The sequence below is a fragment of the Merops nubicus genome, unplaced genomic scaffold, assembly GCF_000691845.1.
Source record: "Merops nubicus isolate BGI_N331 unplaced genomic scaffold, ASM69184v1 scaffold21796, whole genome shotgun sequence".
Classification (NCBI taxonomy): domain Eukaryota; kingdom Metazoa; phylum Chordata; class Aves; order Coraciiformes; family Meropidae; genus Merops; species Merops nubicus.
In genome coordinates, this window is record NW_008614661.1 from 3,438 (window position 1) to 28,001 (window position 24,564).

A 24,564-nucleotide genomic window follows, 5' to 3' on the forward strand; every position below is an offset into this window, starting at 1 on the left:
TTACATGTTGTCTTCTGCTGTGCCTAGTGATGGCATTGAATTTGGGACTTTGAACTGAAGCAAGGGAAATGTGGCAGGTTGTATTGGGACTTAATTGGTACAGCATTAATAGTTTTCCATGTGTCTTGTGCACATGTGGGATAGAGCTTATGTAACAGAGTTAATTGGGTATTTTCTAGTTGCATGAGAGAGTTGTCCCCTTGAGCAGCGTTAGGCAGGTTTTGGTTTCATTTTACCTTCCCAGTTCAGGCAGTGTGTGTCTGTGTATGTACCAAAAGATACACATGGATGTATACACTCCTGTGATGCATTTTGTAACACTACACATTTATATACTCTGCTTTGAAATAGTATTTTATTTTATTAAATCACTTTATATTACTATTCTGCTTTCCCACGGCATTACAAGCCCACTCATTTTTGCTGTGATGGAGAGAAATACTCAGCAAAAGCTTTTCTGCACTTTGGCCACGTGTGGATAGTATCTAATCATGATTCCATCAGATGGAATTTTTTTTTGTGTTAGGATCCTCTTATCCCTGGCATTGGACTCTGATTAAGAAGTTATTCCAGACCTCAATATTGCATTAATTTTCTCTTGCTCGCTTGTACAATAATTGAAAAGATTGATTCTCTATTTTGAAGCCTGTGAAAGTGTATCTGTAACTTGAGAAGCACCAGCTGAACTTCTATCTCAACTAATGCTTTTAGTAAATGGATTTCATGGCATCAGTTCTGCTGAAGCCATCTTATATTGGCATGACTTTAAATTCACTTGGGATATTTCAGACTTGGATTGTTTTTTTTCCAGGAACTCATTTGTTCTGATTACTTGCACAAGAGAGAACATTTTATTTGTTGTTTTTCTAGGTTATGTTTTGAAGTGCAGTTAAAATCTGGTGACAAACTTTTCAGCTAAGTCGCTGAAACTTAGCTGGTGGCTAGTTAGCTAAAAAAATTATCACTAATTTGATTAAATTTATTTTAAAGGTTATTTTTTAAGCCTTAGCTTCAAAATTTCGTGTGTAAAAATTACAAACCACCCTGCCAAATGCGGGTGGCTTTATGGAGTGTTCTAGCATACCTGCATCTCATCACATGCCAGACTACAACTTTTCTGGTTTGTGTTGTGAGCACGTGCATACTTCAGAGTGATATTACTCTTGGACAGATGTGTCTAAACTCTGAACAGAACCATTCTGCAGTGCTTTTTACAGATTAATTCAAATAATGATCTATTGCTATTTGAGAATCTCAGTGTTTTATGTTTGATATTTTTTCCTTCTCCCATCTTGTCTTCTGCTTCTTGAATATTTGCTCTGGTCTTTAATTATGTTGCATTTCACCTCCCTTTCAAGACACACTATTTTCCTGTAACATTATCCTTGTTCATTCTTTGTTACTTGCCCAGGAGTAACCAGCACTAGCTGCAAAGAGCAGCCTTAAATTGTTCTGTAACTTATTTGAAGAAAGGAGGCCTGTTAGAACTTTGTTTGGGTGGAAATAGATAGTTTTTTTCCCAAAGAAAATAATCAACTTTTCAAGTGTAGGTTAGATTTTACTCAGAGTAACTTGTCACATTTCAAGTATTTATTCAGTTTTGCTGAGTAATCCAGGGTATTTGGTTTCCTGTGAGCTAGTGAAGACTGTGAAAACCCATTTCACTGACTATATAGATACATACTATCAACAGAATTTTGCAAATATTAGACATGTTTTGTTTTTCTCAGTTTGAAAAAAGCTTCATCAATATCTCATAGCAGGGTGGAATTACAATAGGAGATACTTTGTGTATGTTTAGCTCCCCACTGTGGCTTTTGGTTTCAGTTTTATTTTGTGGATTCTGTGTATACTGGATCCTAGAGGCTTGAAAACTTAGAAGCAAAAGAACTACAAAAGAACTATATTCGTTAGGTTTTAGTGCAGTTCCTTTTGTACTAAATGGGAGTCATTATAATTGATAATATATCAAGAAGCCTTCTGTGTCTTTTTCAGAACTTTAATTGATTTTTGCAAGGCTTTTTGAGGGCTATCAAAAATCCCTTTTATTTTATAAAGGACACAGTAGGTGTAACAGGAAGTACAGAACAGTGGCAGAGCAGAGATGAAACCTTGTTTGGACAAATTGGAGTGTAACATTCAGTCTGTTAAATTGAGTGGAACAGAACACTTAGAGGAACTCTTCTTGTTGATGTCAATACTTGTTTAGAAGCAAATGGAGGTCTAGTTTTGTCATCTACACTTCCGTGGGGCTGTGGAGGTGAGTATTATCTGAGGAACTGATGGTTGTGATGCACTGTTCTTCCAAAGCTGTTTAGTGAATATTAATGAAAATGTTCACATTTCTCTTAGATGAATTTGAAGCTAGATTTCTGATGGTATGCAGCTTTTTCTAATACTGGATGTAAGATTGAAAAGGGAGATTAAAGCACAGAAGGAATTATGTTCTTTGGAGAGCCTTTCACCTCCAGGTCTACTGAGGATTTTCAGCTGCAGAATGGGAGAAACAAACTCAAAGTAGTCTTTTATCAGGAGAAGACTAGATAAAAACAAGAAATACAGGCAATCAAGTTTATTCAGCAGGGGATAGTCTCTGTGAAGCAGGAATTGAGTAAAATGAGTAACAAATGAACAAGTTTGAAACCTTAAAAACATGGTGAAGAGCTCTTAATTCCTCTGTAAATTCTCTAGAAAACCTCTTCAAAGTCATCTTTCTTGTATGAAAAAAAGAAAACAAATGTTGATTTAGCTTCTTATAGTCTGGAAAATGTGTACTTTGGGTTATACTTATGCATTCTGTAGGTTATGGGGAGAGAGTTTTATTCTTTGAAACAATATTCAGAATTTTATGTTCTTAATTTCTGTCTAAATAAAATTGTTTCATGTTTAGAACCTTATTGTTCCATCTGGTGATGGAAGAGCAAGAAGTGATATATTCTTTTGCTAGATATTTTCCTTTTTTTTTTTCTGGTGCCCTGGTACCTGTTGGTTCACCCACAAAATTACTTTGTATTTGCTTAACACGTTTTTCTGCTTTATGTGTGAATTAAAATTGAACTGGTGGTAGTAATTTAATATACCTTTTTTCTTTTTTTAGACATGTTTCTTTTACTGAAGTGAATTCAATAGCTCGTTATCTGGCTAGAGTTGCTGCTTCTGCTGGGTTGTATGGTTCGAATCTGTTGGAACATACTGAGGTGAGGAGGAATTGTGCTTCTCTCTTTTCCTTTTTCTCTTCTCTTATGGCCTCCCATCAACGTTTCTGTTTTTGGTTGGTTTTTTTTTTTTTTTTTTTAAACTTGTGTCTACTGTTCTGCGTTTTATTGTTAGACTGAAGTTCCAGCTATGTGGGATGCTGAGTGCAAAGTCCTGTATTCCATAATGTTTCCCAGGTGGTACCGTGAGGGCACCAGAATTTTTGTGCCAGAGAGGGAACATTTTTGGTCTTCCTTGCTTACACAGATTACAGATAGTTATTAGGAACTGTGGAAATGCTATAAAATGAGAGGGAATTCTTTTTGAGTCTAGGTCATAATAATCATATTTTGAATTTTAAGCTGAAACTAACAGGTAAGTTGAAAATTACTTCCTCTGAAATTTAGGGAGGGACTGAAGAACTTGTTAGAGTTCTTTTCTACAACTATTTGTAGCTAGTAGTAATCAGTGCTGTTCAATCCTTACAGCTGGTCTCAAGGGAAGTGTTTTCTTAGTATATTGCTTGCAAGGCATTTAAAAAGTTGTAGGTTATTTTGTGGCTGTTCAAGCTTTCTGACCAAAAAGCTTGTTTTTAAGTTAAGCTCCAAGACCTCTGTTTTTAAGTTAAGCCCCTGAGAGAAACACACTTTCAAGACTGTTTTTTTTTATTAAATCCTTCTTTCTCTTCTGCATCTTTCAAATATAAAGCTGTACTTTGAGAAGTACAGTGACAGCTGCATTTGTGGTGCAAATATTTTGGAGCTTAACTGCAAATGACTGAACCGAATTCTGCTGTGGTGTAATTACAGCTGTGCCTGCCATGTTGGCGTGAACATTGCAAGGGTTCCTGATACAGTTCACAGAACATTTGCACATGGAACAGGGACAGAGGACTAGGAAAGACATGGACATGGTCTCTTTGGGTTGAGGGCTTCAATTTATAGATGGGGTTACATTATTAGCCAGGGGCATGATTCTCTTTTTTGTTTTTACATTTATGTACCAAGATCATATTTCCTTTTATGGGAGAAGACTCTTGCAGGAGAGGGAGGAGGGGAATGCGGTGTGGGAGGGATTTGATTTCTTCAAATCTCATAGGAGATGTGGCAGAGAAGATAGAGACTGAGGAAAAGATGGTATACTTATTCAGTAGCAGTACCAGGAAGATAGGTCACAATGTCACATCTACACAGTTGAAGGATAATAGCCATTATTAAATACTCTGTGTGATAAGTAAGTACCTAAGAACTGCTGATTATTTTTATCAGTGGGAATAGCTTCAGTAAAGTTGGTATTTTCAGCAGCTTGAATACATCCTGATGGAAGAAATTAGATTTAATCACTGAGTGTAGTACTGGGTGAATGTTTCGGTATATTTTATTTTAAATGTCCTTTAGTAATCTATTATGATTTATTGTCTAGTCTATTTAATGTTAGTGTTTCAGTTAATATTTTCTGTCCAGCTATTAAATGGATTGTATATTCCTTCATTTTTTTAACAAGCTTCCTTCTCAGTCCTTTAGTAACGTCAGCTATCTTTTTTTGTCCCTTAAAACTAGATCGACCATTGGCTGGAGTTTAGTGTCACAAAGTTATCTACGGCCAAACAGCTTCTTTCAGCAGTCCAAGAGCTCAACCACTGTCTGTCTCTGAGAACGTACTTAGTTGGGAACTCTCTGAGCCTTGCAGACCTGTGTGTCTGGGCTGCACTAAGAGGTATCACTGTATCTTTTCACTGTCATTGGCTTGCAGGCAGTGTGGAGTCCTCAAATTTATTTCTTTGGGGATGCTAGCAGGGAGTTTTAGCTATATGCCAGACTGTGTACCTTTGTGCATACTGCTTTGGCCTGAGCATTGCTAGTGATGGGAATAGTATTGCTTAGGAAAGCCTAGATTTTTTTTTTAAATTTGTTGTTGTATTTGGAAATTTATAGGATTTAGTCACAGATGGCAATTTTTAAAACTTCATTTGTGTTAACTGTAAGAGTGTCCTTTTATTACCCATTGCCTTAATATAAAAATTTACTGTGGCCCAAAAGTTTGATTAAATATTTAAATTATTTTATAATACAAAATAAAATTATATACAGACACCTTTCCATGACATTGTCTTAGTAGAGGAAATGTCTTTGGTGTTTGGTTTGAATTATTAAGAGGTATATGTTACTCTGTGAAATAACCTTCATAGGTTAAAAGAAGCCTTGATGATCTATTTTTATGGGATTGCTTTTTATATTCTCTTAGATGTATGTCTAAAATTGATAAGTGTCAATGTACCCTTCAATATAACCAAATTCTGCTTGAAAGTAAAATACTTATTCAGGAATAAGAACTAACTTCTCTCAGTATTTTTTTTCAAAGTTGCTGCTCTTGAGAGAAATCTGAATGGAGTGTACTTTATTATTTTTTTTTCTTTCCCCATAAAATTTTTTCTAGTGAAGTTGTGTTGCTTAAAAATTAGATTGTGGGAATACAGCCCCTCAAAAATAAAAGGATCGCCTTGATACATGCTACATCAGATGCAGAGGCACACTAGAGGAATATCCTGTATTTCTGTCTTGAAAAAAAAATTGGTATTAATTTTGAAGTGGGTGATACAAAGAAAAACGTATGTTCCCCAGCCCTTCCCACCTTCTGCTCTGATGAATCCAAGAAAGAATGCAGTATGCTTTGGGTTTGGAAGGTGTTCATTTAATTTGTGTTAGAATCCCTTGTGTCCCCATAACTAAATGTCTTTTCAGAAGAGAGCATAAGTAGATGTTTTTTTAAAAAATAAACCTTTTTTTTTAAGTCTTAAAAATCACTGTTGGTAATAATTCCACTTTTATAATTTAATAGCTTGAAAAATGGTTTGTTTTGTTAATAGATAATAATGTCTGGCAAGAGCAGCTGCAGCAGAACAGAGCTCCAGTCCACGCGAAGCGGTGGTACGGCTTTCTTGAGGCCCAGCGTGCTTTCCAGGCAGTCGGAGCCAAGTGGGCTTCTGGGACACCAAAAGTCAAAATGGTAAGGGGTACTCAGATCCTCTGGAGTGAGTAAATCACTCACACTTTGTGTCAATGCTCTCTAATACAATTGCATTTATCTATCTAAAGTTAGAGAATTAAAAGGAATCAGTTGTACAGTAAGTGATTTTGTTAACGCTTGTTTGAAGATAAAGCTGTCACTTCTGTACTTAAAAAGGCATGATTGGTGCAATCTAGTGCTTAAATGAAATGATGCAGAAATGGGACCTCTTAATCAGCACTAGTCTTTAGCTGTATAGTTTTCTTTTTCTGAAGAGGATTTTAAGATCCTGATAAACCTGCAAAGTTTTGGTTGATTGAACTTGTTGATCATAGTCAAGGTTAAGAAAACTTAAGTTATAAAACCTTGGCTAGCGACTGCTTTCTTACATGAAATAAACTAAACAACTTGGTGGGACTTTTCAGTGTTTGGTCAAATTTGAAGACACAATAACTTAACGCTCCAGAGTGAATCACCTTGTTTTGATGTACGGTGAGGAATGTGAAAGTTGGGAAGAGATGAATTTGGGGTCCAGTATGGCAGCTTTTTGTTGTCTGGTTTGAAAGGAGACCTTGGTGCTACTATCTAGAGTTTTATATCTGATTATACAGCTAATGCAATCTGTAATTATGTCTCTGTTAATTTTTAAGGCAACAGAAAAGAAAGCAGATGTTGGGAAGTTTGTTGAACTTCCTGGTGCAGAGATGGGAAAAGTCATTGTGAGGTTTCCTCCTGAAGCAAGTGGGTAAGAAACAAATACCTAGAGAAGGTTCTACTTGTGCTTTTTCTTTCAAAAAAACCCAAAAGTGTGCTTTGAGGTTATTCATCAGCTTACCAGAGAAGACTTTTAAGCCAAAAGAATATTTAAAGCTTTATTTTAAATCTATATTAGAGCTATATGTTTACTACCATTTCATAAAATTCCACTCCTCTGAATGTGGTAGGTTCAGATTATCTGGTAGCTAGTGCTGAGTGTCATCAACAGTTGGTTTAAGTTAGTCTGTAAAACTGGAGATAATAGAAGTCCTATATTTATATCCATAGTGACACCCTAATTTACAGATTCAGGTATTTTTAAAGGTAACTACTAAATTTATGGTGGGAAAAACAATCTACTTTCATAGATGCATAGTATTTCAACAAATACCATGAGCTGTTTTTTCTGTTGTTGTTGTTAGACTCGGGTATTGCTTTCCATTTGTTCTCCTTTCCTCACAAAAGGAAGTCTAGCTGAGGTAGTGCTGGTGTGTATATTTATTTTTTATTTCCATTTTAGATATCTGCATATTGGTCACGCCAAAGCTGCCCTGCTAAATCAACACTACCAAGTTACCTTTAAAGGCAAACTTATTATGAGATTTGATGACACAAATCCAGAAAAAGAGAAAGAAGACTTTGAAAAGGTATGATAAAAGAGCAGGGAAATCCATTCACTGTATGGCTAATTAGAAGGTAAATGCCATGCAGGTCTGCTCTTGTGCACTTATTTGCACCAGCGTTTTACAGTATCAGTATTACATTTAAGTCTTATACGTGGAAGAAATATCAATCATCTTTTCCTTAAAAAGCTTAAAGCCCTTTTACTGGTGGCTTACTTCTTCCCTTTCTCCAATACTGACTTTGCAGGGAGTAGATATGTAACTCTGGCAGTACACTGTTGTTTTCATTGTATAAATACTGCTTAGTCGTTAACAAGTAATTTGTTTCAGCTTTCATCCCCTTTTCTTGTCCTGCCTCTTTCTTGAAGTTAAGTCTGATCTCACATAATTATAGACTGTGAATGAATGATAAGTGCCTGCCTCTCTTTTCTTTCATGCATGTCATGTTATCCTTATGGCTTATCCTTCCTGCACAATGGAGTGTTAAAAAACCCACAGCTGGCACAAAGAGGGATAAAGGTTTAAGAAAACTACCTTTCCTGAATGTTACAGTATACAATTTCACGCTTTTCAGGTTATTCTTGAAGATGTTGCAATGCTGCACATCAAACCAGATCAATTTACATATACCTCAGATCACTTTGAAACGATAATGAAATATGCTGAGAAGCTTATTCAAGAAGGGAAGGCATATGTGGATGATACTCCTGCAGAACAAATGAAAGCAGAGCGTGAGCAAAGAGTGGAATCTAAACACAGAAATAACTGTAAGATATGTTAAGTAATATTAAGTAATTCTGTCCTGCTTTCTTACCTTTTTAATTTGCCACAAAACTTGATTTTTATTAACAAAGATGGATGAGGTGACTTAATCGTCTGTCTCTAAGGTCCTTATAGGAACTGGGAATTGTTTAGTGCTTTGTTCCACAAGGCTGCAAAAAAATATGGAGACAGATGTGGTAAACTTGTGTGTATATGTGTGAATTGGTCACCATTTGTTACCACTCCTGAAAAATTCAGAATGGAAGATATGTGAAAAGGAGTTCCAGTGTCTAAAGAAGGGAATTACATGGCTTTTTGCTACTGCAGGAATAAAATGTGCATCTGTATCAACTTCATAATACATTAGGAAATTATTTTTATTGTTCTTAGGTGTTAATAAGAATCTACAAATGTGGGAAGAAATGAAAAAGGGAACAGAATATGGACAAACTTGTTGTCTACGAGCAAAAATAGATATGAGTAGTAACAATGGATGTATGAGGGATCCAACTCTTTATCGCTGTAAAAACCAGCCACACCCACGTACTGGAAGTACCTACAAGTATGTCCACTCCTTCTGTGGCCTGTCATTTCTGCTCTTTTCAGGGCATTCCTCAGTAAACTTCTTTTAATAGCTTAGTCAGAATATGTAATGAGTCTCTTATCTTTCTGAAACTTCTGCAAGTGACTCTCCATTGGCCATCATGGCCAGCAGTGAATATTATTTCAGTTTTTGCTCCCTAAATACAATGTGTGTTGGTGAAGAGCTTTGAGGCAAAACACAAATTAAGATTTAATGTCTATATTTTGAACAACAGAGCTGCTTGCTTTAGCTCTTGGAGCTTAAAGAGAACCATGACAATTTTACCCTACTATCATTTTATATTGCTGCAAAACATCCTTGATCTACTTACCTGAGTGGCTGCTTCTAGTTTCACAGCAGCTACTGTCTTTGTGCAGCATGAAGAGTTACTGCGTAGTGCACTGAAGTAACCCCACCCGATTCTTCAAGGCTGTGCTTCAGTGCTTATTTGAAACCTCATTTTGCAGCTATACAATTCTCTTTTTGGAAACATTGATTTAATGTGTGCCTAATAGTAAAGCTGTATCAGTGGGTGGGAGTTTGTTTTTGAACTTGAAACCTTTGATCATTTTTCAGTTGACTAATGATTCTTTTTGATATTTAAGAAAAAAACCCTATAGGTCAGCATTTTATGCATTTGAGAAGAACAGTAACTGTAGGATTTTGTTTTGTAGTCTTGAATATTAAGGCTGTGAACAATTAATTTCTTGAAGGCTTTCTTCGTTTTAAAATTGGATTGCCCTCTGGATCTTTATGGATAATTTGTTGTGTATGTGCTATTTTAATCTTGATCTGAAAATTTTCGGGATCGTAGATTATAAATATTTAAAATATATAAATATAAATTATACTTAGTTTAACTATTTGGATATGAGGAAAGTGTTTTATTCTTCCACCCTGCTAACTTGAAGGTCTTTATCCTCAGGGTTTACCCCACATACGACTTTGCTTGCCCCATTGTTGACAGTATTGAAGGTGTCACACATGCATTGAGAACGACTGAATACCACGACAGAGATGAACAGTTCTACTGGATCATTGAGGCCCTGGGCATAAGGAAACCATACATATGGGAGTATAGCAGGCTAAACCTCAACAATACTGTGCTCTCCAAGAGAAAGCTTACCTGGTTTGTCAACGAAGGGCTTGTGGACGGATGGTATGTTGGGTGGTTCTACTTCAGCATTGTTCCTTAAGGTGCTCGTGACGGATGTATGCATTCTCTGTGTTGGACAGTGCTTAGACATCAAAGCACCATGAATGAATATTTAAACAATGTTCAAGAGCAGGTTAATTACCGTAGTTTCTGCATGTACAATGTGTCTGTTTACTACTCTACAGTACCGCATACATAGGTGTTCCTATCCTGTAATAAACATGAGGTAGCTTATTTTTGGATTCTGGCTCTTGCTATGGGTGCTGCTTACACATTATCCTCTCTGAGTCATTGCATGCATTCCTGAGCAATGGCAGAAGGAGGCCTGAATTGAAGAACTTCTGGTCCTGTCCATCTAGTAAAATATCTTACTTTCTTCTCACCTGCCCTCCCCCTCCTTCTTTCTGCTCTTTCTTTCATATTAACCGGATTTCTGCAGATACTGCTTGGTTGTGTAGTAGCCTGAGTATTTTCTTGGAAAGGGTGAGCTATAGGTTTGCACTTCTGCAAGTAGTTTGGAGCCTAGAGAGGCTCTTTTGTTCATTCCAACAATGGTCTAGCTATGGGAGCACACCATTTGAAGTCTTCCCACAGCACAGGAGTCTAAAGAAGTCCATGAACAACGCTAAGTCAGCAACTGCTTGTAATGTTTTTTTCTGGGCTGGATTTAGGTGATTCCGTGCTCAGTCTATGGGAACATCATTTTACACAAGTTCCTAGGCAGCCTGGTTGTCTTGTTAGGTATGCCAAGTGTGCTTTTTTGTTTGTTTGTTTGGTTGGTTGGTTTTATTCTTCTATGGTGTTGGAAGCCTAGATTCCTAGTTTCTGCATGGAACCACTCTGCAAGAGTAAAATTATCTTTTTTCTTTTTTTTAATCTTTTTTTTTCTTGGAAGTTTAGTTGGTCTTGATGACCTCTCATTTTGGAAACCTCGCTGTTAGGTCCTCAGCAAATTTTGATTTGTGTTCCCACCAGCACATATTTTATGTTTTTATTTCTTGCAAAAGATAATAAAATCATAGAATTCTGTCACCTGTGTCATTGAGAGATCACGTTTTCATTCATCTCTTTCTAGTTTCTCTTGAGTGAGAATCACGCCCTGTTGTTTCAGGTGCCACTGAAGAGGGAGTAGTGTGTTAGGGACATAACTTTTGCCTTGCTAATTTTTGAGAGACTTAAGATTGAGAACGTATAGAAAAAGAGCAATTTCACCCAGAGATGGCTTACTTCTCTGGGATGAAGTAGAAGAAAACCTGCACCATATATTTTGCATGCTGAAGAGATCAGCCTTTTCAGTTAGGTTTTCTCATCTGCCTCAGTTTGTGAGTGGCAGTATTAGTAGAGTTTTTGATCAGTGTAAGTAAAAGATAAAACTTAGCATGTGACACTGATGAGATGTCATCTTTACTAGGGATGACCCAAGATTTCCCACTGTCCGTGGTGTCCTGAGAAGAGGCATGACAGTTGAAGGGCTAAAACAGTTTATTGCTGCTCAGGTGGGTGTTCTCTTCGGATTCTTTGAATCTTGTTTGGTAAGGACAAGTTTTTGTGAAGTTTCAGTTAAAGTACTCATTGCTGGCAGGCTTCTTCTTTTGAAAGTTTGCTGCTTTCATTTGTACTGCTTCAACAATATTAACAGCTGTGAGCAAGTCCTGTCAAAATGGGTTAGCAGGTTTCTTACCTTAGAAAGTGTTTCTTTTGCAAACTCAAGATGCCTTTCTACACTGTTTTGATGAATGCAAACTGTAGAGTGTTTGTTGTGCTTAACAGACTGTTCTAAATTAATCTAATAGCTAGAATATTTATATTAATGTGTTTGGGTTTTTTCCCAGGGCTCGTCTCGATCTGTTGTGAATATGGAGTGGGATAAAATTTGGTCCTTTAACAAAAAGGTAAGTGGTTGCTTGAATTTGATGTTACTCCCGATACCCTCTCACTGGGATATGTAGAGAATCCAGCGTTCATTGGAGTGCTTCTCACAACAAGTAGCAGTTGCAGTATCTTGCATCATTTGGCACACTTTCAGGAAAATGGAATGTCCCCCCCTTTCTAACCTGAAGTAGCACTAATCCTGTTGATTCTTCCATACCAACACTGACTTGCCTTACTTAGTAGTGTGGGGAAAGATAATGATATTTGCTGTAAATCTGATGTGAAAACTGCATTTCATTTTTCTGCTTTCAAGCTGCGAGCTATCTGTAAGAAGGTATTACTTAATGCTTTTTACCTTAGCATATAGCTTACAGTGCTGTAAGCATACACAGCATAAGCTATCATTTTGCAGCTTCATAGCACAGTCACGTTTGCTTATATAACAGGAGCTCTACAAACCCACGGAAAATGCATTATTCCTATTTTTAAAAGGCTGCCCATTTCTGGTTTGGCTTATTTGTTACCACAAACACAAACCTCACTCAATTTGATTCGTGTTGGACCTAACGTGCTGCGTCTATGGCCTGTGCAGGTAAAGCCAGCACTGCTGATCTTTCTGACTGGATGTCAAATAAGGAATATTGCATCTTGACATGGTCACTCGCTTTTCGGCCGCAGATGCGTGGACACTATAATAAGGCGAATTGTTATAATGCTGATTGCACATTTTGTGTGATTGTGGAAACACCTGTTATTTTGCATTGGGATTCCTGCTTGGTTTTGTTTAGATAGTACCCAGGTCTCTTCATTTAAGTAGCTTTTGCTTGTCTGGCATGTATCTTGTATTTCTTCATGTATTTTGCGTTTGGTCTGCTACATACACAAAGGTTTATGAATTGGTTCTTTCTCTTGCTGCATAAATATATTTATTACTAAGAATTGGGGAAAAAATCCACATTGAACTGTCAAGTCTCATTTCTTGAATTGGCTTTTAAACCAACTTTCTTAAACCTCCGACTCAACTCCTTGTGCAGCACGGTATTTATTAGTTAATTTTATTTACATGTGTCTGTACAGATAGCTGCAGTCTGCAATATGAGCAGAAACAATTGCTCACGTGGAGGTAGTTCTGAGCTCAAAGACTGCAAGTGTGAGAGCTCTGATTTTGGATTGTATCCTGTAGTTATGCTACTGGCTTTTTAACTTCTATCATCTGAGGAAAGACTGTAAGCTTTATTGAGTAAAATAAAGAGCCTAGTAATAACACTGTAAAATTCAGTCATTTAGTTAGAAAATTGTTACTAAATCACATAATACACCTATATTTTGAGATGTATACACACATCCATTTTTAGTGTGTGAAGTCTGACTTCAGCAATCATGAATTTACACGTGTGACTTACGAGTATATCCTTATCACCTTATTTACAAATGTCAAGTAATTAGATGCTAAATTTTTTTTTTTCCTAAAATTCCCATGTGTTTCACTTGAGCAGGAATAAACTAAGGAGAAAAAAGTAACTTTCTATTAATAAACCCAGCTGTTGCCCTTGGTGTTAGTTTCCAGTTAAACTGGTAGTTCCCTGGTATTCTTTTTGAATGTAGACAACTGCTTTACTTGAATTATGTTTTTAAGTGCCTCTGAACAGTTTGACAAACCAGTATTCCAGGTATGAAAAATGCTGTGGAAAAACCACAGGAGGACATTTTAGTGATATATTTTTTTCTTGCCAAAACCATGTTGTACAAATCCTAATGAAGTCAGTGTTATGGTGTTGCCTTATTATAGTATCTAATGCGTCTGTATTAAAATTGCAGACTTGATTGGTGCTTCCTCTATAGCCAGGTCTGACCATGATTCTGCTGGAGTACTGACCTGGAAAATGTGTATGGGATCAGGTCTTGTGCTGCTGGAAAAAAAGGACAAACCACACTTATAAATTACCACTTTAAATTCATCTACCTAGAGAGAAGACGGTCCAGGTTTAGTAGCCGGTGTGCACAGTAAAACTATACTGAAGTACATTTTGCTGTCTGCCCTGTGAGGCATTAGTTCATAATTTTGGTTACTTCTGTTGTCAGTAGTACCCAATCTATAGTGTATACTCACAGTATTTCAGTAAAAATAGGAATTTGTGAAGTATTACCACTGTTTTCCCATTTTTTCTATAGCTTTGGATTAAAGTAATCTTAAAGCAAACAAAAAAAAAAATGCAGTAACAGAATACCAGTTCATATTCTTTTTTGATGGTGTTTGTTTTATACAACATCTTATTTCTCTGTCAGTGTCATATGTTCATGATCCACCCCATTTGTTTTCTGTAGGTTATAGACCCAGTAGCACCTCGGTACACTGCTTTACTGAAAGATGCAGTGGTCCCAGTATGTATTCCTGAAGCTCAAGAGGAGATGAAAGAAGTGGCTAAACATCCAAAGGTTCTCACTTCACTCTCTTCATATTCCTGTATTGTAGATGAGAAAAGTTGCAAGTACCTTGGTTTGGAGCAGTCAGCAAGGAGGGTCCTTCTTTTAACTTTCTTAGACAGTGTGAGATGAAAACAGAGTGTACTTTTTTTTTCACAGGACTGTCAAAAACTGAGCAACTACTGAGCATGTTTGCTCTGTTAACAGGATGTAGGAAACTGCTTTTGTAAATATGTGGAATGCAATCTAGACAGTGCATTTAAAGGCTTCTGGGAGTTTTCAGAAGAGGCAAGATGTTACAAGTATGGAACAATGCTCAAATTTGTTTTACTATTGATTGATACTAAATTCCACAGAGAAGCTTAAATACAGAATTTTAATCAAGCTGTATAGGTATAATGCAGTAGATACTGCTTATCTACAGGAGTAAGGAATGCAGGAGATTTTTTTTTTTTAATAGTTTATAAAATAAGACTTTTCGAGAAAGATGCTTTCCTTTGAGTGTGAGATCTCAAACTGTAATTAAGTATCACTAAAAGCATCCCTTGGGTATCAAATTTAAACTGAGAAGCAAATGAATATTGTGGAGGTTTTGCTTCACTTATCTGTTTTTATTTTGTTGCTCAGAGTATTCCTGTAGCCATTTCTCATAACTGAGAGGTAGATATCTAGTGTGTCCTTTTCCCTGTGGCAGATAAACAAGGAAGTAGGTTATGAGCAGATGCACATGAGAATTGTCACTGTTTAAGAGTCAAAAAGTCTGAAGTTTCTTTCGATGCAAAGGCAGCATATTAAAACATTGATAATAAAATGCTGCCTATGGTATATAATGAAAAAGTATTGGCCAGAAAAAACAAATGTCAAACTCCTGATCAGTGAGAAAAGTTAGAAATCCTAGCCCTTTGCCTCTAAATAAAAAAAAAAGTTTATTTCCGTTGCTGAGATGCTTTAAAGTTGAATATTATTAGTGTTATAAGCAATATAGAAATATATTTTCAATTTCTATCTTTAAAAATCTATGTAGCTAATAGAAACTCCGTATTTGTTTCCATATAAACTATATCAAAAAGCAAAAATGAGAGCTATTAAATAATTTTGGGGGGTAGTTTGCATAGCTAAATGAGAACTTGAGAAAAACATGACTTAGTTTTTACCTGTAAGATCGGAAAGATAACGGGCCTTTAGGAAATAGGACTTGTGATCAGTTGTGTTGGAGCTAGTATTTGGTAGAAGACAGGATTCTCTGAGTGTGCTGTCAGACGAATGCATGCAACGCTTGTGAGCAAGAAACCTGAGAAAGCTGTGGAAGAATACTATAGCTTTGTGTTACTGTTTGTCTTCTATCTTCTGTCTTCTATCATAAAGCAGTGTTTTAGCACTGCATTAACTTCAGTCAGCTTGTAACGGTCTCTCCTTTGAAACTGAAATTTTCACAGAATGCTGATGTTGGGTTGAAACCTGTGTGGTATGGCTCCAGGGTCCTGATTGAGGGTGCCGATGCAGAGACCCTGACAGAGGGAGAAGTGGTTACGTTCATAAATTGGGGCAATATTATCATCAGCAAATTAAACAGGTAACCTGCTTTCAGGAAGCTGAAATTAATTCTTTGCTTTTCAAATTTTTGTTGACTTTTTAACAGTAAAATATCAATGGTTGTCTGTGCATGTCCATTCTGTGATTCTCTATAGAGATAACTACTTTGAAATATGCCACAAAACTGCATTTTGGCATGGAGCATATTTCACTGTAGGTTCAGGTTTGAAATCAGCAGTCAGTCCCGATGACTGCATGTCCCTCTCATCCAGTCTTCTCCATGTTTCTGCGGTAGTACTTCCCCTGGGAAACACTTTTTTTTCAGACAAAAAGTACCCTTGGAATTTTAGCTTTCACCCTGTAATAAATACTACTTTTTCCATATTAAAAAGCAAACCCTATCTTAATTTTCAGTTATAGAACTGTTGGGGTAAGGAAGGAGACCATTAATGTCATCATAGTGTCTTTGAAATGGTTGTGTTGAGACAGTCCCAGAATAAGGTGAACATAAACATGTAAAGATGTTCTTCCCGTGTTACTTACTGTCTCTTAATAGTTAAGAAATCAAAACTAAAGGAGAACTTCAACGGGAGTGAATACACTTTGATTTCCTACATAGCCCACACTTGAAAGATGAACTCTGAATGCTTGTTTTTGGTGAATCCATTGATTGTCTGCAGTAGAAAATGAGAATTAATCATTTAGGCTTTTCTCTTATAAATTCTCTTTTCCTACAGAAATTCAAGTGGAAAAATTGTGTCTATTGATGCCAAGTTGAACTTGGAGAATAAGGACTTTAAAAAAACCACTAAGATCACTTGGTTAGCAGAAACTCCATCTGCACCACTCATCCCAACTGTTTGTGTTAATTATGAGCATCTGATCACTAAGCCGGTTCTAGGTAAAGATGAAGATTTCAAGCAATATATCAACCAAAATAGCAAGGTAAGCTATCTTTTTGTCCCCTTTATTCTACAAAACTTAATGTTTGGGTTATTGTGTTTTTTTTGCCATTACTACTTCTAGTTACTCTTCTTTTAAGTTAAAGATTTCAGTTGCCAACAAGTAAATAATGTGCTGGTGTATCTTGCTCTTGTGTTTTCCATGTAGCATCTTGTAATTTCAAAATTGAAATCTGACTCCTGTTTTTTCTCTGTTGTTACCTGGCTTTTACACATCTGGGACCAGTAGCTTAAGGCTTTTATCTTGATACATTCTTGATACAGCATCTTCTTGCTAGTACTTGTTCTGCTGCCCTTGGAATTAACTAACAATTCAACACTTCCAAAATGAGAAAGTCACCACTATTCTTCTAGAGCTCTCCTGTATTTTATACTGTTTCTTGGGCTCTGTTAGACTTTGACTGATTTCTTTTAACGCTTACAGCAAGAAGAACTGATGTTAGGTGATCCATGCCTTAGGGAATTAAAAAAAGGGGACATCATCCAACTTCAGAGGAGAGGATTCTTTATTTGTGATCAGCCCTATGAGCCAGTGAGGTAAGCTACTAAAGAATGGCCTAAGCAGACTTCACAGAATGTACATTAGTTTGCTATGTTTTAATGCTTCCATGCGTGCATTGGCAAGAGCAATGTTGCCTGCAAGTCTTTTCTCCTCTACCATGACCTTTCTTGGAATGCTTCTGTGGACTGTTGTGGTTTTGAGCTTGTATGTTCCTACTTCTTCGAATGTACATGGCACTTTTAGAGTACCCAGGGTAACTTGGACATAGCAAAGATATAATGATTTCCTTGTCAGTCTAAGTATATAATTTAAGGAACGATGTTACAGAATAAAAGGACATTTGCCCACTTAGAATGTGCACTTACAATGCATTTCAGCGTGCCATTATAATGAAAATTTGTATCTAACAGGAATCAGTGCAGATCCCCAGTTATGTACATTTGGAAACTACAGTCATATACAAAGATAAACTTGCAGTTCTGTGAGAACATCTTACAGAAAGAGTAGAACATTTATTTCAAGAAGTATTTAATATGCATCTTGTCTTTCCTTTCTTCTTGTGTTTTCTACAAATCCTGTTGTAGTCCTTATAGCTGTAAAGATGCTCCCTGCATTTTGATTTACATCCCTGATGGACACACTAAGGAAATGCCAACATCTGGGTCAAAAGAGAAGACCAAAGCTGAAACTGCAAAGAAGGAGGTAAACTTGTGTCATAAGTGCCATAAAATGTATTGCTGCACATGTATTACTGTACAAGATTATCATGCCAAATACTTGGCTTTTTTTTTTTTTTTTCTTTAAGGCTGGTTCAGCGACGAAAGGAAAATCTGCTCCGGTTGTTGGTGATACCTCTACTCCAACCTGTGCTCCCTCTGAAGGTCACCTGGTCATTTACAACAGGGTGTCTGCACAGGGTGATATAGTTCGTGACTTGAAAGCTAAGAAGGCAGCAAAGGAAGACATTGATAAAGCTGTGAAACAGTTGCTGGCCTTGAAAGCGGAATACAAGGAGAAGACGGGCCAGGAATATAAGCCCGGAAATCCTCCGGTTTCTGTATCTAAACAGTCTTCAAAACTTGAGACTTCTGGTACCCTGGACAGTAAAGCTCTCTATGATAAAGTAGCGGAGCAAGGAGAAGTGGTCCGAAAATTGAAAGCTGAGAAAGCACCCAAGGTGGCTGATTAAACTAATGTTTTTTTGTTTGGATTTGCATAGACCATTGTCCTCTGTCTGTGGAGGTGAATGGGTGCTTCTGGATCCATGTTTTCATAGTGATGATCACTTGGACTGGGCTCTGTTCTGTCAAGATTTCTGTTTTCCAATACTTATCTTTTTTAGCTAGATATGTATGACAAAGTCTGTGTTAGTATTCATAAAAATGCAAGTAAATTTCTGTATTACTTGCTGGTGTTCTGAAAAATGGACAGGATTCACCCCATGATTAAGTGTCCAGGTCTGGTCCTTGGGGTTAAAGTGTCCTGCAGTATTTATTTATTTAACTAAGTATGGTGTAATTATTATGTGACTTCATAGGATTTACTTGTTGCTATTTGGACCTTAAAAACAAAACAACACCCCCAAAAGTCAGGATGGGGAAAAGAAAAAGAAGATCCAGATACTCAGATATTGTTGAGACATCTTCCTGTCTGGAACCAAGCATAGAAAACATAGTTACTAGTAGCTGTGTTCTTTCCCTTCTTCCTAATGCAGAGAAAGAAAAGAAATAACACTCTTTGCCTGCTAGTTAAGTACTGTTCACTAGTAGTATCGTGGTGGCATCATAAAATCTGAACTAATTTATTGTTATAATTTTACATAGGACTATTAGGGTTCTGTATCACATAACAGGAGTTACTTTGTTAAAGTAGAAAACTTCTCTGAGAAAACTTCTTTGAACAACTCTACTAAATAGCTCAGAAAATGGCATGGGTGTCTGTAAACTGTAGGCCTGGAAGTATTTAAGGTGCACTTCAGAGTTTTACGTTTCTATATCTTTGTTCTTCTTTCTGCCTCTTCCTCTCTCTTTCAGGATGAGATAGGTGCTGCTGTGGAAGTCCTTTTATCTCTAAAAGCAGAATATAAACAACTGACTGGCCAGGAGTACAAACCTGGAAGTCCACCTGTGGTCTTTGTCCCTCCTCAGTCTCCTCCTGTCTCTACTCTTCCATCCCCGTGTCCAGTAGACAGCAAGTCTCTGTACAGCAGAGTAGCTGAACAAGGCGAGGTGGTGCGCACGCTTAAGTCGGAGAAAGCTTCAAAGGTGTGCTAGCAGTGAATGCTTCTGAGGAACAGTATTGTCACCGTAGTCTAAAATCAAATGACAGGTTTTGTGAAACTTGAGGATCACAGTATAACCAGATACTTTCCCAAACTCAGTCAAGCTGAAGATATGTCTGACTTGAGTTCTGTGATAGTGCATGGAGAATCTGCAAAATAAATGTTTGTTTTTTTTTTTTCAGTTATACAGCATAACTGAAGTAGAATATAGGCAGTAACTTAAAAAAGGACTGTAACTTGAAAGCTAGAATGACGATAATATATTTTGTAGTAATTTGATTGTGGCCAGGGAACCATTTATTCAGAGTCTATGTATTTGCTGCCATTCTGCAGCGTAGAAAGTCATGGACTGCTGGAACTGCAGGGAACTAAGATGCCTAAGTGGGAAGCTTTCATGGCAGAGAAATCAGCCCTTACATACACTGCCTGGTTCAGTTCTTTGATATGCAGCTCATGAGTTTAGCTAAGTTCTGGCTAAAATGTTTTACCTCAGAACTCAATAATGACAACTTAAACTTCTAGAGCAAACTTGTTAGTGTTACAATAGCTCCGTTAGTGCCATTCTGGTAAAGTTTGTTATCTTAGCTATTGTGTTGCATCTCTGTTTCTACCTTTATCTGCAACTGCTGTTTTTCCTTTCTTGCTTCAGGAACAAATAGATGAGGCTGTGAAAATTCTTTTAAATCTAAAAGCAGAATATAAACAAAAGACAGGTCAAGAGTACAAGCCTGGAAATCCACCTTCAGCTCCTCCTTGTATACCTTCTACTACAGTTCCATCTTCTGTATGCTGCAGTAACTTGGCTCCCTGTAGCTTAGTGGATGGCAAAGCACTTTATGATAATGTAGCTGAACAAGGGGAAGTGGTACGCAGACTGAAAGCAGATAAAGCTTCCAAGGTATAATAGTAAATAGTCAGCAATTGTTCTTACCACAGTTTGCCACTGGGGGGAAATCTTTCACCAAGCAATTATCAAGCTCCCTTATGTCCAGGTCATAGCTTAGCCATCAAACTTCAAACTTAGGTGGTCTGATGAGGCCACACAAGGCTACTCCGATGCTCTGAGATGGAAATTTAAATTCAGAGGGTGTAGAAAGTCAAACTTAACTTCTGATTTGTAGATGAATAGGCACAAGTGTGGCAGACATCAACCCTGCAGAAGTTTTTAATGGATTTTACTTTTTCTTACTGTATTTGTTACAAGTGAAAATAAAAGTATCTAGTGTTCTCCAACAATAGCAAGACTTTTCAGAACTTGGCAAATTATATGATAGTTGTGGAAAAGAACATGAGACAAGCCTGTATGTCTTCAGGAGCTGCTGGTTTTTCTCTGCCTATGTTTCTACCTCACAGAATTGGTTTTAGTGTTGGGTTATTTTTCTGTTGGGTTGTTTTGGGTTAGGGGATCGTTCTAGTACAATGTGACAACTTTAAAAACATATGCCTGTTGTTTGGGGGAGAGCTGTTACTTGGGTTTTCCCACTGTTTATTGCTAGATGGAAATTTTGTTTTCTTAGCCTGAAAATCAATGCTTCTTGTCAGTTCCCTCTTTAATTCTCACCAGTACACCTTGCTATTTGTCCTCCATATAGGATGAAATAGATGAAGCAGTAAAACTCCTTCTTTCTCTAAAAGCTGACTACAAGGAAAAGACTGGGCAGGACTACAAGCCAGGAAATCCACCTGTTGCTCAAGGTGCTTTGCCGCAGGCATCAAACACAGTACCCAGTGGTCCAGACACACCTGAAGCTAAAGCCCTGTTTAGCAAAGTAGCTCTTCAAGGAGATGAAGTTAGGAAACTGAAAGCAGAAAAAGCAGAAAAGGTAAAAAAGTAGTGTAATACAAAAATTTAATGTATGTATTAAAGTATAAAAATATTTTAGATTTACCATGGTTGTGGGAATTGAAAATGTACATTTAGATTAGGCAGCATTTGAATCCTGATATCTGAGATGTCCTTTTAAAATTATTTCTGTCAGATATGGTCTTTGGAATGTTCACACATTTATGTTAAGTATTGGCTTCTACAGATTTTTCTCCTGGCACTGTGTGGATGTCCACATACATATGCCATACATAGATCCATTTTGTTATTTTGATAGAGCTATTTTATTCATATGATTTCTGTATAAATTGGTCTTTATTTTTTTGTTCCTCCAGGAAAAGATAGATGCAGCTGTTAAGGAACTTCTTCATTTGAAGGCCCAGTATAAGTCTGTTGCAGGAGTTGAATATAAACCAGTTTCTGCTAGTGGCACTGATGACAAAGACAAGAAGAAGAAAGAGAAAGACAACAAGTCTGAAAAGCAGAGTAAGCAACAGAAGCAAAACGATGGCCCAAAGAAAGAACCTCTGCAAGGACAGGGTGGAAGTGAGCTCTCCTCAAGTGGGTCAGGAGAGGGTCAAGGCCCTAAGAAACAAACCAGGTAAAAATACAATCTTTAATCTGTTTGCTGAAAACATCAACTGTTTACCTGTACTCAGATTTAGAGCTCTACAGGTTTCTCATTTCACTGGAAGGAAAGCGTAGACATTTGCAAATTCATTGTTTTTTTTCATATTTAGAAACAAGCTAAAAGCAAGTTACCAAAGTTTATTTAATATCAGTTGTACATCAGCCATCCCACTGAGGAAAATTCTACCTAGCCTGTAGAAAGCATAAAACAGCGTGCACGCTCTGTCACTGTGGGTGCTGTTACTGTCATTGAGAACTTGCTATGCTCCCTTTCTTGCTTCTGCAAATGGGTGCTGTATCTTCCTCAGTATACACTCTGGAGAAGAAAAAAAAAAAAAAAGATAAAACCAAACAAAACACAATACTTCTCTGCTTATTTCCTTGTGCCAGAGTTGCCAAAATATTTACTGTGAGCACCATGAGAATTATATAGCCTAACCCAGACCAAGGCACTGCTGCTGTTGATGGTGGAACTCTCCAGTGATGGTTGCCCTGCATCCCCTCTCCTGCTCCCACCCTAGAAGTACAGAAGTCTTTCCACAGCATGTAGGATGCAGCACTACTTACCTCCTCTTTCAGATACATAAATCACATTAGAGACAGAGGTGTGGTTATTTTATATAGAAATTATGACAGAAAAATGCATTTTTCGCCTTTGAGAGTTCTCTGTAGAGATATAAATACTTTTGTCTACTGTCATGTAAGTCTGGTGAGTTTAGCCTCCTTTAGAATCTTGTACTTTTAATGGTTATCTTTATTTTGATGGTATGGTCAGTTTTCTGTCTTGAGCAATGTGACTGACATTCACGTGAATGGTGAATTCAAGTTGCATATGTTTCCTGAAATTGTAGCCAATGGCCAGGTAAGAAATTTTTAAAATAAGCAGCTTACAAACAGGTCTGGCTAATCTTTGGTTCTTACTGGTGGTGCCTGGGCTTTTTAATGCATCATTATGAGGTTCTTTTGTGCAACCATGGTGACAGTTAGAAGGGTTCAAAGAGTAAAAAAGAAATGGAGCTGATTTTATGAAATAATCTTTTTCGCCAAGGCAAGGAATTATTAGTAATTCCTAGTAGCCAATACATACTTGAGCTGTCAGGGAAAAATAAAAGGGAAAAGAAAATACTCTGTTCCACAGCCCTGCCTTTTCCTGTTGTCGTCTTCTCCCCCCCCCCTTCCCCCCCCAAAACAAAATAAGGAAAAAAAGAAAAAGGTTAGGATACATTTCACTGCTAAATGCTGTAAAGCACAAATCTGGTTGTTTTCTAATACCATAGGCTGGGTCTAGAAGCTAAAAAAGAAGAAAATCTTGCAGACTGGTTCTCTCAGGTAAGTGCACATCAGTTTGAGCTAAGGAATTATTTCATTCTCTTATAAATTGAGATCTGTTTTTAAATTTATAGCTTAACTTGAATTTCTGTTTATCTATTTTTTTTAAATAGAAAGCAAAGTACTTGCTCTTTTCTGTTTCTTATATTGCTATCATGGTCTTAAATAGAAGTGCCTGTATTGAAGAGCTGAAGTAGTTTAGGAAGCTGTACAATGAGGATGAACCATTTCACGCCTCCATCTGTATATCTCCCTGTATATAATTGTCTAAATTCATGTAAGAATTCCTCTTTCCTTAAGAGTGAAAAGCTTCAGGAATTTCACAGGCTTGGGAGTTTTATTTCACCTCAAGATGATGTAGAACGAAAGTTGGTACCTGTTGATACTGAATGAGTTTGTTGTCTCATGAGGTTCAAAACAACCAGAGCAGAGATGGTTAGCTTAGGTTAGCCTGCTTAGGAAAATAGATACTGGTGGTGTACATTCCCTCTCACAAGTATAATTTTTGCCTATAACCAAAGTAGTAAAAGTCTTTTCTGACATGAGCTAGAGACATTTCTTACAAAAGCGGCTTCTTGTTTCCCAGAAATTAGCTACTGTCTTTTACTTGAATTCATCAAATTCAGTTTTAAAGTGTTTACATTATTTAGATACATTAATAAACTTCATGTTCCTGCTTATCTTTCTCTAATTATAGGTAACAAAAGTGATCTCAAATCATATCTTTGCTAACTTTTTGAGCACAAAGATTTTTAAACAGGAGACTTTTCTTGAATTACATGCCACACACTTGAATTACGGAGTGTTGTTTGTGTATGAAATAGAAGCTTCAGTATCTAAATAATCTTTTGAAAGGTGATCACAAAATCGGAGATGATTGAATACTACGATGTGAGTGGCTGTTACGTTCTTCGTCCTTGGGCTTACGCTATTTGGGAAGCTATCAAGAACTTCTTCGATGCAGAGATCAAGAAACTTGGAGTGGAAAACTGCTACTTCCCCATGTTTGTGTCCCAGGCTGCCCTAGAGAAAGAGAAGACTCATATTGCTGACTTTGCTCCTGAGGTACACTTCAAAATTTTATTTTAATCTGAGTACAAAAAAACCCAACCACATAGTCTGCAG

At 37.0% G+C, this 24,564-nt stretch overlaps 1 protein-coding gene across 1 annotated transcript in view; it reads left to right on the plus strand.

Moving 5' to 3' along the window:
* The window catches only part of EPRS (glutamyl-prolyl-tRNA synthetase), a 36,183-nt gene that overhangs the window by 1,370 nt on the left and 10,249 nt on the right, over positions 1 to 24,564 (plus strand). Inside the window, exons 2-22 of the mRNA XM_008942314.1 lie at positions 3,098 to 3,197; positions 4,755 to 4,911; positions 6,062 to 6,201; positions 6,852 to 6,946; positions 7,478 to 7,604; positions 8,155 to 8,347; positions 8,733 to 8,904; positions 9,851 to 10,084; positions 11,493 to 11,577; positions 11,914 to 11,973; positions 14,279 to 14,389; positions 15,814 to 15,950; positions 16,648 to 16,855; positions 17,297 to 17,409; positions 17,959 to 18,076; positions 18,180 to 18,551; positions 20,305 to 20,553; positions 21,248 to 21,478; positions 21,816 to 22,081; positions 23,388 to 23,439; positions 24,295 to 24,504. Coding sequence (XP_008940562.1) covers positions 6,199 to 6,201; positions 6,852 to 6,946; positions 7,478 to 7,604; positions 8,155 to 8,347; positions 8,733 to 8,904; positions 9,851 to 10,084; positions 11,493 to 11,577; positions 11,914 to 11,973; positions 14,279 to 14,389; positions 15,814 to 15,950; positions 16,648 to 16,855; positions 17,297 to 17,409; positions 17,959 to 18,076; positions 18,180 to 18,551; positions 20,305 to 20,553; positions 21,248 to 21,478; positions 21,816 to 22,081; positions 23,388 to 23,439; positions 24,295 to 24,504 — 3,036 coding nt within the window. The 5' untranslated portion in view covers positions 3,098 to 3,197; positions 4,755 to 4,911; positions 6,062 to 6,198. The remainder of the gene's footprint in view (positions 1 to 3,097; positions 3,198 to 4,754; positions 4,912 to 6,061; positions 6,202 to 6,851; positions 6,947 to 7,477; positions 7,605 to 8,154; positions 8,348 to 8,732; positions 8,905 to 9,850; positions 10,085 to 11,492; positions 11,578 to 11,913; positions 11,974 to 14,278; positions 14,390 to 15,813; positions 15,951 to 16,647; positions 16,856 to 17,296; positions 17,410 to 17,958; positions 18,077 to 18,179; positions 18,552 to 20,304; positions 20,554 to 21,247; positions 21,479 to 21,815; positions 22,082 to 23,387; positions 23,440 to 24,294; positions 24,505 to 24,564) is intronic.